Source organism: Gadus chalcogrammus, chromosome 15 (assembly GCF_026213295.1).
Source record: "Gadus chalcogrammus isolate NIFS_2021 chromosome 15, NIFS_Gcha_1.0, whole genome shotgun sequence".
NCBI lineage: Eukaryota > Metazoa > Chordata > Actinopteri > Gadiformes > Gadidae > Gadus > Gadus chalcogrammus.
Window position 1 is genome coordinate 19,527,013 of NC_079426.1, and position 16,236 is coordinate 19,543,248.

At 40.6% G+C, this 16,236-nt stretch overlaps 2 protein-coding genes across 4 annotated transcripts in view; one reads left to right on the forward strand and one right to left on the reverse strand.

Annotated features, from left to right (window-relative positions):
• wdpcp (WD repeat containing planar cell polarity effector) overlaps positions 1-681 on the reverse strand; it is a 57,030-nt gene extending 56,349 nt beyond the window's left edge. For 2 of the 3 annotated variants that reach the window (XM_056609092.1, XM_056609091.1), the window contains exon 1: positions 219-681. The gene's annotated coding sequence lies outside the window, so the exon portion shown is untranslated. The remainder of the gene's footprint in view (positions 1-218) is intronic. The other variant, XM_056609090.1, reaches the window with a different exon arrangement.
• mdh1ab (malate dehydrogenase 1Ab, NAD (soluble)) lies at positions 651-12,474 on the forward strand. The gene is made up of 9 exons (XM_056609093.1): positions 651-753; positions 1,338-1,436; positions 2,767-2,863; positions 8,798-8,973; positions 9,473-9,595; positions 9,960-10,136; positions 10,686-10,799; positions 10,883-10,972; positions 11,698-12,474. Exons 1-9 carry the CDS (start codon positions 751-753, stop codon positions 11,818-11,820), a joined length of 1,002 nt encoding a protein of 333 aa, XP_056465068.1. The 5' UTR covers positions 651-750; the 3' UTR covers positions 11,821-12,474.
• The last annotated feature ends 3,762 nt before the right edge of the window (positions 12,475-16,236 follow it).

Here is a 16,236-nt window from a genome sequence, read left to right on the forward strand (position 1 = left end):
CCACAGAGCTGGACTAGTAACACAGCACAACACCAAGCAGTAACAGTGATGGGTGAGTTGAGTCGACAGACAGGAAGAGAACCCCCACCCCCCCCCCCCCCCCCCACACACACACACACACACACACACGAAGAGAATCACACACATCACACACACATCCAACGGGGAACGAGGAGAAACTCTAATAACGTAGTTCTCATTTGAGTGAATGTTATTACCTTACTTATGTCTGTATCGCAGACGGCAACGTGTTGGGTAACAACGAGATGGCGCTTTCATAGTGCTACGATACAAAAAAACAGGTAGCAAAGTAAAGATGATTATATGCACGTGTTAGTATCATCACAACCCATAGGTAGCTTTTGTGCTCAGCTAGCCATCAGGCTAACTAGAGCTCTAGTATGAGTCCAGGGTTGCTTAGCAACGTCACATCCATAAGTTCAAACGTCCTGAATCAAACAAACTACCGATGTTTAGAGATTGTCCTTACACGACTTTAACGTAACGAAATAATCGATCTCATGTATGACTACGTGAAATATGCCATTTGTGACGCGTATTGTGTGCATACATGCATGCGTTGGGGTTGTGCTAATCATTGAGCTACAATCGAACACATTGAACTACAGCTCCCACAACCAACCGCTCTGCCGTAAAGTGTCGAAATGTCGCGACTGTGCTTCTCGGATAAGCCGCTGCGCCTCGCCTACCGTATAGACGGAGAAGAGCAGGCAGAGCGGCGGCGTGAATATGGTGAGTGAGTGAGTAGTGAACAGTCGAGAAAACCTCATCCTCGCTAAATTAGTTAACGATTGTGGACGTTGAGGTCAAAACGGGATGGACGAGAAAACAAAAGAGCACTTTGTGAACAAACATGCAATAGATGAAGGCAGTTAATTAGTTAAGTGTCCGAAGTTTATTGGCGAAGGCTTTAACGTTACCGCGTCTGCTAATGTATTATCAAACGAACGCGTTATTGTCAAATTAATGTTTGTGGACGTTTGACTTTCGGTCTCCACCTGAACTTGAATTAACCTGAATGTTTCAGCGAGTAACCTGTTATTTAAAAACATTTAACATCAATTTTCGATCTTTGTTAATACGATATTGGTGGTAATAGCTTTTACGATAGCGCAGTATGACCTTTAAAAACGTGAGTCTCTTTATGTCAGCATTGACCTGCGAACTTTTGGCTGACAAGGTGCGCTATTTCTGGACTGCGCGTGCCCTTAATTCTTTCCGTGCGCACTGAGCGGCGCGCACTGGTGGACGGATCCCGTGTCGGACCTTTGATGTGTCAGTTTAATTATAACCTTATATTTCTAATTGTATTATAGGCTCAACCAATCCGAGTTTTGGTGACCGGTGCAGCTGGGCAGATCGCCTATTCCCTTCTGTTCAGCATTGCAAAGGGAGATGTCTTCGGGAAGGATCAGGTAACGATTAGGCCTTTGAGTGTCTTGTGTAACGCATTATGCCTTATAGTGAGTATATAAATATATATATATATACATAACTAGATATCTATGTCTCTATATCTCTCTTAGATGTATTATGACTTTATTTGTATAAGGTGACCTATTTTTGCCAATTGACGTGCATCCAACAGGTTACAAACTGTGTGTGTGTGTGTGTGTGTGTGTGTGTGTGTGTGTGTGTGTGTGTGTGTGTGTGTGTGTGTGTGTGTGTGTGTGTGTGTGTGTGTGTGTGTGTGTGTGTGTGTGTGTGTGTGTGTGTGTGTGAGAGTGTGTGAGAGTGTGTGTGTGTGAGTGAGTGAGAGTGAGAGAGAGCCCGAACCACCATATGGGCAATCTGGGCACATGCCCAGGGAGAAAAATCCAAAACAAATGGATGTTTACCGCTTTTAAAATTAAATAAAGTAGATTTCAAAGAAAATGAATTATCATGATTGATTGGTTGGTGATGCTGAGATGGTTGGGCTAATGGTGAGTTAGTGAAAGCTCACTACGTGAGCCTTATTCTGACAATTGCATTCAGCTGTGATGTGTGATGCCCTTATAATGGTACTCAGTGTTTCCTCCAGCACTGTATGGTTAAGGCGGCCTTAACAACAACAGGGCCCTGCCTTGACTACCAATGTATCAAAAAAAGAAAAGAAAAAAAAAGACATTAACAAAGTAGAAAACTCTCGTAGGGAAAGAAAACATAACCCACCCACCCCCCCGCTCCACCACCTTGAGCCCCTTGACTAAGATATTTTCTGGGGGAAATACTGGGTACTGTTTTAGGCCTATAGTCAGCTATCTTATTATGTGTCGGTATTAACTGATCTGCTGTCATTGCTTGCGTTGTTTTCAGTGAGACAAATATTGCAAACGTCTAAAGTCATAGGATGATTTCATCCATTGTGTCCTTATCTTTGTTTGACTTGTGAGGAGAATGGCAGTACTTGGTCTATGGAACTGTATAGGCAATAGCCAGACTTATTATTAAGCCTTGGACCAATATGTCAAATTTAATATATTTTAAGTCAAATCCTTTTTTTTTTTTTACTTGTCCTGTGGTTAGTTTGATTGATATTCAAATAGATAGTTCATAGTCTCACTCACACAATAAATACCTTTTATAACAACGAGTGCATTTGACGTAGTGTGTGAGTGTTCACTTTGTAGTATGATTCCAATAACCCAAAAAAAAAAAACAGCATTTAACTGAATGCCAAATGGGTTGCCTTTTACTTTGACAGGGTTAAGCCTGCTCTCATTTCCTCTTTCCTTTCTGCTCTCCAACCTGGACCTACCACAGCCCATCGTCCTGCTCCTTTTGGACATTTCACCAATGCTGCCTGTCCTGGATGGCGTTGTCATGGAGCTGCAGGACTGTGCCCTCCCACTGCTGAAGGGTAACTATTAGGACTGATGGATAGTATTCAGGGCCAACAGAAAGTTTATTTGTCATAGTCTCTACATTCAATTCCATTTTTGGATTAAAGTTGCTTGGTTTCCACTTTCGAATTTATGTTTAATTTGCCACATTGGATATAACAACTATTTTGTACTTGCTTACATTGTGGTTGCTAATGCAGGTAGTTACAAATTCATCTTATCTCATCTTATCTGTTAATATGGAAACATGCTCACCCATGCCACATGGCTTTTTTCCTACATTGTAGACATATTCCATCCATTTGTTTCTGTTACATGCCCACCACTGATATCCGAAAGCAGATCATCCACATTATAAGTTCCCATGTGTTTTAAAATATCCATTCAGTCTTGTCATTATATTGACCAATGCTACACCTTTAGTTGTGAGCTGCCATTATGTGCCATCTCCATTGTGACCTGGAATTTTTCCTTTGAAAAGGTGCTGTTCTTTGCTTTGTTTGGGCAGGCCCTGAGGCCCCTGTATTTACAAAGACAATGTTGGATGCACAGAAAGGGGTGGCAACCTTAGCCACATGTGACCAATGTTCAGTGGCCTGCCATTTATGTATTTCGAGCAGAAACAAAGGTTTAAGCAGTTATATATGTTGAACCCATTTCTCTGCATATTTCTTCTCAATTATGCAATTATTTTTGAATGTGTTCCGTTTAAAGTCACTTACTTTAAGTATGTTTGATAGATTGTAGCAAGTTCCATTGCTACCCTCCACCTAGCTGACTTCTATTCCTTTGAAATGCACATCCACACAACATGGCAACTCGATCTGAGTGTATACTATGTGTATTGATGGCTGGTTACTCAATGTGCAACAGTTCTGCAGCTTCACCCAGCCCCAGTCCAATCAGACTCGGCTAGATGAGGCTGTTTAAACTAGTCGTCATCCACACAAACTCCCACAGAGATCAAATACTTTATTGATTATTGTAGGCATGCCGCTAACTTATGCTTGGTAACTCTCTGAGACCAGCAGCAATAAGATCAGACAAGACAGATAAGCATGATAAAGTAATTAGGTATCTTTCTCCATCCATATATACTACATAATTGAATAAATAAATAAACGACAGGAAGAACAATGATGAAGGAAATATTCAGCATAAAAAGGTAAAGGTATACTATTAGGTATAAAAACAAGTCTTCAGTCTTCAGTGCTCAGCAACTATGGGAGGACGGGAGGTGATGTAGGCTCCTCTGGGCAAAAAGCTGATCTTCATCTTATTGGTTCAAGCTTTGTGACTCTATGGCCCAATCCCAATGTCCAGACTAAAGGACTCCCAGACTTTGATGCGCGTTCTCGCAAAAATTATTGTGTCAGCAACATCTTTGTCATTAAATGTTGTCAAGGTAACATGTGCTCTCGTGAAATGCTGTCCCAACCCCATATATACCTATCTGAGCCCATGTGGCCTCACACACTCACTCACTTAGCACCTGAGATCAATTAAGTCTGTGAGTCCTTAGTCCTTAGTCCTCAGGGCTCACTTTGGGATTGGGCCTATATGTCTTCCCTGATGGCAAGGGAACAGACTTTGACCTGGGTGGGTCGGTCACAGTAATAGAAGCCATTAACTTCCCCATGACTTCATGAATAGCACAATTCAGTTGCTTTTTAAAAAGCTATACTGGCACCATGTGCAAGGCAATTTTCCAGGATCATATTTGCCACAACCAGTTAAGATGGTTCTGGCAGGAGCCTGGTTTTATCATTGAAACAAACAGGCCACATTTTACAGTACAGTTTCAGCTTTCTGAGTAAATTATTGAAACATCTGCAAGAACCTACCCTGTACAGGCCTCCAAATGAAGGGTTGCCCGCTTGCCCGGGGCAGGTGAACTCTGTGATCGGGCAACATAAATGGGACATGTAGTTGCCCGTTAGGGCAAGTGAATTTTATTTTAGAAAATACACTAAATATGCCTACAAAATAAATGCCTCTTATATCGTGGGAGCAGAACTTTCTACAGCGCTGTGCGTTGGTTTTCGGGAAACAGGAGAATAAGAATCATAACAATAATTTGTATTCACTCACTCCCGTATAGCCAACCGCCACATACGGAAAATAAGTAAAAGAAGAGTCAGTTTCGTTATGTTCCTTCAGCCTCTGAAAACTGCCCAAGTGCCAGGTAAATGTAACGGAAATAAATAAATAAAGACACCTGAAAATGAGACGCCACCAGGATATGAAACAAAAAAGGCAAAGGAAGTTTCCGTGGGTCCGTCCGGACAGCAGATTAAAGTTAACCGATTGCGGTTTTGACTACACCGCAATCGGATTCATCAACACAATTTCACTACATTACGGGTGTAGTATGTTGATGAAAGTTTAGGACACCGTATCGACAAAAATCAAAACGACATGTTCCTATCAATATCTGTGCGAGAACAGCTCTTAAATTTACGTTCTGGCTGCTATCTGTTTCAGGGACCGTCTACAAATTACACCCAAAAGGCTTGGAGGAATTGTTTCAGGAAAGAAATCACCACAAATCAATAAAAATAAATTTTGTCATTCTGATTGCTGTAGTAGTTGCCAATGGTGGGCTGTTACTTACTACAGGTGATTATTTGCTGATAATTTTGCATTATAGCAAATCGGGATGCAATTAGTTAGAAATATTCACAAAAAATCAATAAAAATAAATGTTGTCTTTGTATTGCAAAGATAACAATGTATCTTTGTAGGCCCTATATGAATATATGAATTAATTAATTTTGAGGACCTAGTGTTTCTTCTGTTGAGTTAACTGGTTTGACAGCTTTGCAGCCATAATTGTTATCGGCAAGTGGCTTAAAAAGCTTAATGTCGAGGCCTGCCTGTATTGAAAAATATGTACTATGACACGAGAAGAAAACCGTTCCTGTTTAGGTTGTTACCAGTGAAGTATTGATGTAATTCTTCATCATAAATCATAAAGTCGATAGATTCTAAGGTTAATCTAATCAACCCTTATGAGTAAGTGGAGCTATAAACAATAACTATTTAAGATAGAGGATATTATGAGAAGGTACTACTTAATTTCTAGATAGTACTCAAGTATACTTGGTTAGCAACATACTAACTACAATTGTGACTTTAATTGATGGGGGAAAGAGGAGCTGTTTCTAAGAATTGGTGGTCTACTATCCTATAGGAAGTATGCAATTAGACTTTTACCTCTTATTTACCAGGGGTTGGAGGGCTTTATATATAAGGTCTTGTTTATGATGAGCAGCATCCACTCCCAAGTCAATCAAATCATATTATTACCAAGTAACAACAAATACATTAAAGGTATTATATATGACACCACGGCGGACCAAACAAACACTAACACAACCGAGGCCCTTCATCTTTGCGTCCACCGACCTCACATTACCATCAGCCCTCGGTTGGACCTTGATGACATGACCAACTGGCCAAAGGGCTCTTTGCAGCTGAGGGTCGACAATCATGATGACCGAGCCTGCGGCTAGGTCCACTGGAGATTACTGCCACTTCTGATAGGTCTGCAGACTAGGGAGGTAATTCCGGATAAACCTTGACCAAAAGCCAGCACTTGTGAATGTCGGCAGCTTGGTTTCAGGATAGACTACTTGTGGCAGAGCTTGGGGTCACTGGGTCCAGGTCAGTAATGCTAGATGAAACATAGCCTAAACGCTTAGCAATAATGATTCCCTGCATGTCCAGCAGGACAGTGAGAAGAACGTATGCTGTGAATGGCTGGGCTCCTACGGTGGTGTAGAGCGCCGTCTTGACAGATTTTCCGCCCCAATACTGCTCCAAAGTGGTTGTGTTCTGCAGGGGGATTGAATTGAAATCGTATCTACTGTTTTGCCATCAGCCTTTAATGCTTAGGAGACATTACTGCCAAAGCTGCCTGAAGTTCCTTCTCTCCTCCCTTCCTTCTCTCCTGCCCACCTCCCTGATCAGAGAACAGCTCTGATGGTGTCCCTCGGCAGGCAATGAATCGCCTGAGTGGCGATCCATTAGGAAGGAGTCAGTGTCAATTGTAAAGAAAAGGAAAAGGTCTTAAGTGTATGCCAAGATTTGTGAACACTTGATTATTACTCCCCAAGGATTTCTGCGTGATGGTAATCCTCAGAAGAAGGGAGACTGCTATGACCCGCCGCCCATGTAGCTCCTGTACTGTAGTTTACTGACTGACATCTGAGGTTCGGGGGATCAGGCTCAAGGGTGGTTATCCCGCAGAAGGAAGACTAATGGATCTCGGAGGCGTCTTCCTCAGGTCTTGCATTGGACTTCACTGGCCAGATTCCTTTGCTGTGAAGGAGGAATCGGGGACAGTCTCCACCTATTAGGCTCAATAAGAGCTCAAGGTCTTACCTCTGCTAATGTAATCAGCCAGATTATTTGCTGAATTGACGTAGCGCCAATTGCAGCAGTTGGTCAGCTCTTGAATTTCTGCCACCCTGGTGCCAACAAAGACCTTTAAGCGGACTGCAACAATGTGAGAACCGTGGTGGAGTCTTTCCAGAGGATTGTTTTGTCAATCTTTAAGGTGACTGCACTCTCCAATTACTAGGCCATTTGGGCTACAGTGACCATGGCACAGAGCTCTAACCGTGTCATGGAGTGTACCTCTATGGGAGCCCCTCAAGACCTGGCCAGGAGGAAGGACAGAATAATATGATATTGTCCATCAACCAATCTCATGTATGCCAATGAGCAATAGGCTTGCTCTGAGGCATTACAAAAAAGTTATGGTCCTCTCTGGTGACAATGGATCTGTCCACTTCAGGGAGTAGATATGACCGGGGTAAGGTGATTTAGAGGAGGATCTGCAGCTCTGCCTCCCTGGCAGTCCAAGCTTGTAGAAGGTCATGGGGAAGATGTGGGTCATCCCAGTCACGTTGCTAACTTCAAAGGTGTCTAACCAGCATCTTAGCCTGAGTGATGCAGGGCAGTAGAAATCCAAGTGGGTCGTATTGTCTTGCTAGTACTTTATAGATATTCTGCGTTGTTGGACCATCATAGTGGACAGGGTGGTGTTTGAACCCCAGAGTATCGGTCGGACATGCCAGCTCAGCCCAAGTGTTAACTAGAGAGGGTCAGTGTTGTCCTGAGCCAGCCCGAGTTCCAGGCTATCTGGTAGGTGACTCACAGCACTCCGTATGTTGCTGGCCCATTGCCATGGTTCAAACCCGACAGATGCCAGGGTGTTGATGCAAAGGTGGTCGAACACCTGTCTTGCCTCTTCTGGGGTGTGCAGGCTCTGCAGACTGAGAACCTTAAGTCATCGTCTGGACAGCGTTGTTCGGAGACGGGCCGTTGCAAGGCGTACGTTGCACTTCCCATTCAGGTCACACCACAAAACCTTAGGAGGGTTATAATAGTATACACAGTATACTTATAATGTTAAAAGTTAATAATAGTTAACCCTTGTCACAATATATGACATTGGCGACCATGAATGCAATCAAACCTACAATTGTAATTAATGGATAATAAAATGATTACCCAATGAAAGTGAACACACATAATGTTTATCAGTAACACCATTAACCGGGAACTTACTTGTATACATACATCATGGACGTACAAAACGTCTGTGATGTTTTTTTCAAAACGGGAACATTGACCAGCAGTTGGATCAGCTACGCTTACCAATCAAATACGTTAAGCAGTAGCCCTCATTAAATTGACATCAGCTAACCCAGGCAATCAGTGGAGCTACTAGCCTTTTATGCAGTGCTAATTACCCAATAATATATGATCATTTACTATATCTTTACCAGGTCAATACTTTGTAATTAGGGGACTGTAAAATGAAGGGGTAGCCAGTCAAACTAAAAACAATCAAGGTCTGTTAAACTGGGCCATATTTTGTGTGCAACGACAAGACATTCTTTGTATAAACCACCACAGAAAAACATCTCTTGTCTTCACAGAGGTTGTCTCCACTGATAAGGAGGAGGTGGCCTTCAAGGACCTAGATGTTGCCATCTTGGTGGGCTCCATGCCTAGAAGGGATGGAATGGAGAGGAAGGACTTGCTGAAGGCCAACGTTGCCATCTTCAAGAGCCAGGGGGGCGCCCTGGACAAGTTTGCAAAGAAGACTGTCAAGGTAACAGAAAAACTTGGTCATTGTTGAAGAGCATTGGAAGACAGTGGCCACCTAGGTCCAATAGCAGAGGTTTTTGTTGCCAGGAATGTACTTCATCAAAGTCAACAGATAAAAGCTAAGATCTTTTAAGTGATGTTTAAACTTGGTCGATGTTAAAGTCCTTTCCCCATCACACAATTTGAAACGCATCAGGGCTATATAAGTTGTGATGGTCACTCTTGCATAATTTCCTATCGCAGATTTGTCCAAGTTCCATAAGCCATAACATCCAATTTTTCCATTTCATGAAGATTGCCAATCATTTGAATCTCCACCAACTATCTGGTCAATTGTAAATTCATATACCCGGTATATATATTTTTAAAGAAGTAATATGAAAAAATCCTTCATGAAAGTTATTATGGACGAAACCATCTTCTAAATTGAAAGGAATATCATGTAATGTGATGTTGCACCTTCATTTGGGAGTGAAATATGCATGTGTTTTTTCTGTCCCAAGGTGCTGGTTGTGGGGAACCCTGCCAACACTAACTGTCTGATCGCTGCAAAGTCTGCTCCTTCCATCCCTAAAGAGAACTTCTCCTGCCTCACCCGTCTGGACCACAACAGGGCCTGCTCCCAGGTCGGTGGTGCTTTTAAGAGGGGAAACACACAAGAATACTATCGGTGAAGTTGACATCTATAGGATAATGGCCTTAGAAATATAATTATGTATGGCACTGTACAGATGGTCTCCTGACTCCTGACACATGGCTTGTGTTTACAATGTAAAACAGACCTATGAAACTAGCAGTCTGCCTATTCACAATTCCATAAAAAAGAATAATCCAACAATAAAAACTTTGACAAATGTTCACTGCACCAAAAGTGAGTGTTAATGTGTTGATTCTGTCGCCATGTCTTTGGGAAAAGTAAAAGGTTTATGGAACATCTTCATCCATTGTTCTTAGCCATTGGCAACCTTAAACGTCCTGTTTGTCCAACAGGTGGCGATTCGTTGCAGTGTTCCCGCCACCCACGTAAAGAATGTGATAATCTGGGGAAACCACTCGTCGACTCAGTACCCTGACGTCCACCACTGCAAAGTGAACATGGCTGGCAGCGATCTGCCCTGCTTTGAGGCTGTCAAAGACGATGCCTGGCTCAAGGGAGACTTCATTGCTGTAAGTTCAAACGAGCTGCTACTAATGTGATGAATAATGAGGTCATGCATACATAATGAATAATGAATAATGTGAAATAACTTCCTCTTTGTTAGTCACACAGGGGTTATGTTTCTTGTCTGTAATGAGAGGTAAAATATTCAAAGTGAGGGCTTTAGTGTTGATGAAAGATATACTAAGGAATGGTTTCCATAATTTGTATGCACTTCCTTTGGGAGTCTTGTATGATATGAATGTAATGCTGTTCTCTTTTTTCTTCTAAGATTGACCATGGTTTGAGTCAAGTGAAATATTGTAGAAAATCCCTTTTAAAGGATGGGGTTGAGATATGCCCTTGCATTTTCATCTATCCTCTGGGCCCCCTCGCAGTTGACATTGCACTGTCCTTTCCTGTTCACATTACAATATCCTGTCTAGTTTATAAACAATGTTTAACACCTGCTATCTGACTCTTAATACTGAACTGTAAGGTTGGGTGTCCTTAATGTCGCCAAACAAATACAATGTATTATGATCAAGTCTCTCACATTCCTATTGTTTCTAATCCAGACAGTCCAGCAGCGAGGTGCGGCAGTCATCAAGGCCAGGAAGCTGTCCAGTGCCATGTCTGCTGCCAAGGCCATCTGTGACCACCTGAGGGACATCTGGTCAGGAACCCCTGAGGTGAGCACTGGGTGGCCGAGGCCTACCTTCTCCCACATCTCATCTGTACATTGTATTCAATATTTCCCAACCATGCCTTTCAGGGAGAATTCATCTCCATGGGTGTGTACTCCACCGGGAACCGTTATGGAGTCCCGGAGGACCTTGTCTATTCCTTCCCTGTACAGATTAAGGTCAGTAGGTTTCTGTCGGTCTTTTTTTCTATTAGGCATTTTAGGTTCAATTTCAGTCTTTTTTTTTTTTATCTGAATAAGCTGAAAAGTACATTCATTTATTCATGTTTAGGTAAAGCATGACAACTTCATAATTACGTAGTGTTGATTGGTGAGGTAATTAACTAATGTCCAAACCTATATATTGTATGGGTTTCTCAGACTTGTAGTCTCACAAATCTTGTTGTCTCCCAAGTCACATTTATATTAACATCTTAGTATGATGTCAGACGAGCTAAGATCAATTTAGCTTAAAATAAATTTTGTCCAATCTTGTGGTTGGAAGCGTGGGTTGGTAGACGCAGGTTACATGGAATGGAAAGGCCACTGTTTGGAATGAGTGGTTCCTCTGTGAGGACACGCTGGTTTACCGGTCGCTGACAATGTTGTGACTATTATTATGCTTAAATGTTCCTACTAAATTAGGACAGTTAAGAACACAGAACAATCAAGAGTTGCTGCAATGACTGTCACTTACCTTGTGGATTACAGGTGTTCTCATCCAACGTTGGCAGTGGTCTGTAATGGGGTGCTTTGCATGTTAGCTATGTTGTATTATGTATGTTATGCTATGTTCGGATAGTGGCCAGGGAGAGGGACTGCCTATGGCGGGATATCTGTTTACGTTACCGAGAGAGAGGGATGGATATTTAATATAGTCATATATTTTATTTCCATTTCCACAGGACAAGTCTTGGAAGATTGTGGACGGCTTGGACATCAATGACTTCTCCAAGAGTAGGATGGATGCCTCTGCTGCCGAGCTGATCGAGGAGAGGGACATGGCACTCTCAACTCTTGCCGTGTAACTAGGCCCCAGTTCAACCGAGCAGCCAGAGACCATGGGAAATCCAGACGCACGCTTATGAGAAAACACCCCATCCCTTTGCAGTTGTGTTTTGTGCGTGATCATTTGTGCATACTTTCCATTTAAAGTGTAGCTGAACCCCCTGTTTCAGCTGAAATTAGAAGAAATTTATAAAAATGGGTTTTTGGTTGAGAGTTCCGGGGGGAACGCGGTGTCCCATGGTTACGACCCACACCAACTTTCTGATTAACCGCTGCTAAGACGGAGCTCCACACAAACTGGGTGGCAAACACATAGTATTTTACACCAGTTTTTTACAACAGCGATAAAATGGCATAGATTACTATACTGAGCTCATGTAAGACCACGTTTAACACCAAAATAAATCCATTTTGGTTTCACTTCCCCTTTAATGTTTTTTGCATGGGAGGCAGGGTTCTGGGAAACTGTTACAACTAGGTCAATGTACCAAGTCTATTTTTGGGAATGTTTAAAATACAAGTCAATTATGTACTACGTTTTGGTGGATATTATATTTACAAGGTTTATCAAATAATGAAGGCAGTGTCTATATTCACTGGGTTTTATTGTGTCACTTGGTTTTTATTGAAATTGAAATACACAAATACATGGTGATGTGTATTGCCATTTCTTATCAGTATACGTTTATTTTATTTACAGCTTACTTATATCACAAATCTATTTTATTTCTTGTATTCGCTGTCTAAAATCAATTGAGAATTGGCTCACACAGAACAGTCAACCAGAAAAGATATTCTCATACAGCATTTCTCTCACAGATACTGTGCTGCCCTTTTGGTAGATTTCTAAAGCATGAAATACAGCTGATCATGCTATTTACTATATGAAGAAGAAGAAAATCCTAAATCAGTTAAAAAGAGATAGCAAATATAAACGGTCAGATAGCATTTTTGCAGGAGACCCATCTATCGAAAATAGAACAGGAGCAACTAAAACACCAGATCAATTAGGCAAAAAGATAGTATCTAAAGATACATCAATTTCAAAATGTATTAAATTTGACGTCAAAGATCACAAAGACAGATTTGTTCTGGGAAATGGAGATATAACTTATGTCCCAAATGAGGATGGATCTGGCTTCATAAGAAAAAAAATTAACACAACAAAGCACAGGTATTCGACTGCTAGTAGGGTTTTTTAACTGTTATCTCTCAGCTAGGCAACCTACTTCCAAAACCCCCACTTCTAGAATGTTTAAAATTCTTTAACACCTATCAATATAGGATGTTTGGAAACTACATTCCCTAAAGGTATAGATTTAAATTTGTATTCTCATAGACATTCTTTCTACTCTAAAATGTATAATTTGTTTACACCCAGAGAAGAACTACAAAGGACGGAGGACATAGACATGTGCCCAATTACTATATCAGATCATGCACCTCTTGCATGGGACGTAGATCAGATAAATGTGTTCTCCAACCTCAACGACAGGATAGGTGGTGGATGACACTCGTTTATTCTCAGTGGAAAATGCAAACATTTTAGAATAGTTTAATCATTGAAATGCATTTTGATAACAAAGAGAACCGACCTTCTAACCTGTGGCGCTCCATGCGCGTGTGAGCGACAGCTTCAAGCCTGCCAGCAAAATCAACTCAGTTGGTTTGTAACGATCTAAAATACACATCAAGGCAATGTATCGTGATAACACCTCTCCAATATAACAGGCATGGTCTAATGACCCTAATGAGTGTTGTTCAGCACTATTCCACTGTTCCACTAGAATGGATTTCCTGTAGAAATGCGAGAAAGAATTGGCTGTAGTTCAAAATTATCTTCAACATAGGTTAAATAAAGCTTTGTGGTTTAAGACAATATATAAATATTGAATAGCGTCATCCAATTTTGACAGAATTCAATACTTAAATGTCACTACTGCTCACTTATTTTGGTCCAAGAAGGAAGAGCCGCCTAGACAAGTGACTAAGTAAGAGGACTGCCATTGGTTGATACATGGGAGTCTTTTCAGTCGTGTTCACTGATTGGCTGTTCTGTAGTTTCGATTTGCAACACGGAAGTGATCTAAATAAGTAAACATGGGTACCCGTCTGAAGGTGAGTTAAGAAACTCTCACATTCATCATACTTTGGTTTAACTAAACGATTTTCTGCCGACCATATTTTGCATGGGCGTGTGACCTTAAAACGATTTTGTTTTGTCAAAACATGTACCCTGCTTTCTAACAGCATAACGTAAAATGTCATCTGGCTTATTTCAATGTCCTTCACTAAAGTTGACCATTTGCAGAACAAAAGCACTGACTATAATTACAATTCCGTCATGTATCCCTCCACGTTAAGGTCCTCAGCGTGTTCAAAGCGTTGCACAGAACAAGGCTCGCTGTGTTCAAAGATGATAACACAGCATTGACAGGTATACATGTAGGCCCATCTTGCGATGTCCTCTGATATTATTACTACTCCTAAATATAATTACTAACGTGACGTCACGACTGGATCCCAATCGAAACCGTTGATTTGTATGCATGACCTTGGTTTAACCCGTTTTTTACCGCTGTAAACGGGTTTAAACAATCATTGAAATCACCCAAATATTTCAGTACATTTTTAATGTGGCATCTACTTTTCTTTTCTGCACTTCTGGAAGGTGTTAATCACAACTGCTTTAATTTGTAAAGCCTACATGTATTTGATACGCCTTGCCTGTATTCTATATTTATTTGACATTTGATGCAAAATCTTCTTTTTTGATTTTATAATTGTTTCAACACAGTTAAATAAAGTAACAAGCTGACATTCTTTCTTGATATTCCCCTTAATTCACCATTCATTATTTTGACTCATTTTTAAAATTTAACAGCTGCAAGGTTAAAGATTAACGAGGAGTTCCAGAAAAACAAAAATGAGGCTTCAGAGGAAAACATTAGCAAGGTAAATGGATCCTGGAACTTCCATAATGTGATCAAAAAGCCTCCACATATATCTACAAATGGCAGGTGGTGTTTTGGTCTGCAAAGCTGTTTCACAATGATGCTTACTTCCCCTGCCTTGCTTATAGTAATAATGTGTTAAATGTCTACTACTTCCTAGCTTTAATTGAACTGGACATATCTGTAGTCAATGCTCATCGATAGTGACATAGCTAATGTTATCAATAAAATCACTAACTAAAATGGATATATTCTACCAATTAATCCTCCCAAAACCCCTCCCTATTACGCCACCCAGCCAGCCGAAGCTACGCCAGTGCACGTCACAAAGTGGCAAAGCCAGGGGACAGGACATTATTTTTACGTTACTTTAATTCTGGAGGTCTCCCACCTTCTCACATGGCTGTGGCTCAATCTCACACATTGCGACTTTAAAGAATCCAACAAATCCTGACACAATGAAGACTCGTTGATTGCCCACATATTTGTAAAATGTTTTTGTATGTTATGAAGAAGAGTTTTGTTTATCTGGTGAAGGAAAAACATTCTACCTTTCTTCTTTTTAATTTGGGCAATATGAAAACAATAGAACATGTGTACTCATAGTATTTTCTTATTTACAGATGATTAACATGGGTTCATCTGTGGAAACTGTTCTCCGCAAAGCAGTCATTCAAGCTGAACACGTGGCAGAAGATAGGATATGTGGGTACCCTGATCTTATTCCACTTTGTTTTACAAAGATAAATGATATAACTGTTAATATTCTTTATTTTTTTCAACAGTGCTTAGACCAAGAGAGAGCCTTCTTCTCGAAAATGTGCCATACAGTGACACGCCAAGGAATAAAAGATGACATCAAAGAAAATCATAAAATATAAAATAACTAATGATGTTACAATGCCTCCACAAAAGCGTTGGGAGAGAAAGTCTTTGTGATAAACATCCTGTTGATGTTCAAGTTGTCCCAGTGATTGCACCATGGCAACATGGGTTTAAAACGGCAATGTCATAGTTCCTTATTTGATTCTAAATGGTTTAGGTTTGTGAAAGCTTTACTGTGATCGTGTTTTTCTGTGAATATATGTCTGTTTATTCCCTCTTCCTTATTGTCACCCTAAAATAAAAGTCATAATCGATATCTTAAACCAAAACGTTTTGGGGTGTTTGCTCAAAATATTGAAGCCAACATTTTTCTGAACTCAAAACAAGCCAACAGATTATATTTTCATGAAAACCTATCTATTTATTTATTCATGTATTTATTTATTTAAATATATATATTTCATATATATTTTTTGTAGACAATGCTTTTGATGAAGAAAAAACGTTTTCTTATTAATTGAGCAAATAGCAACACACAGAGTTAAGGAAACGTTCAGGTAAATTGGAAAGATATAAAAACACCTCACCAGAGAGCGCTGTAGGCACAGTTATTAATAATGGTGTTGGTGTAGATCTAAAATTACCCTCAAGAAAATA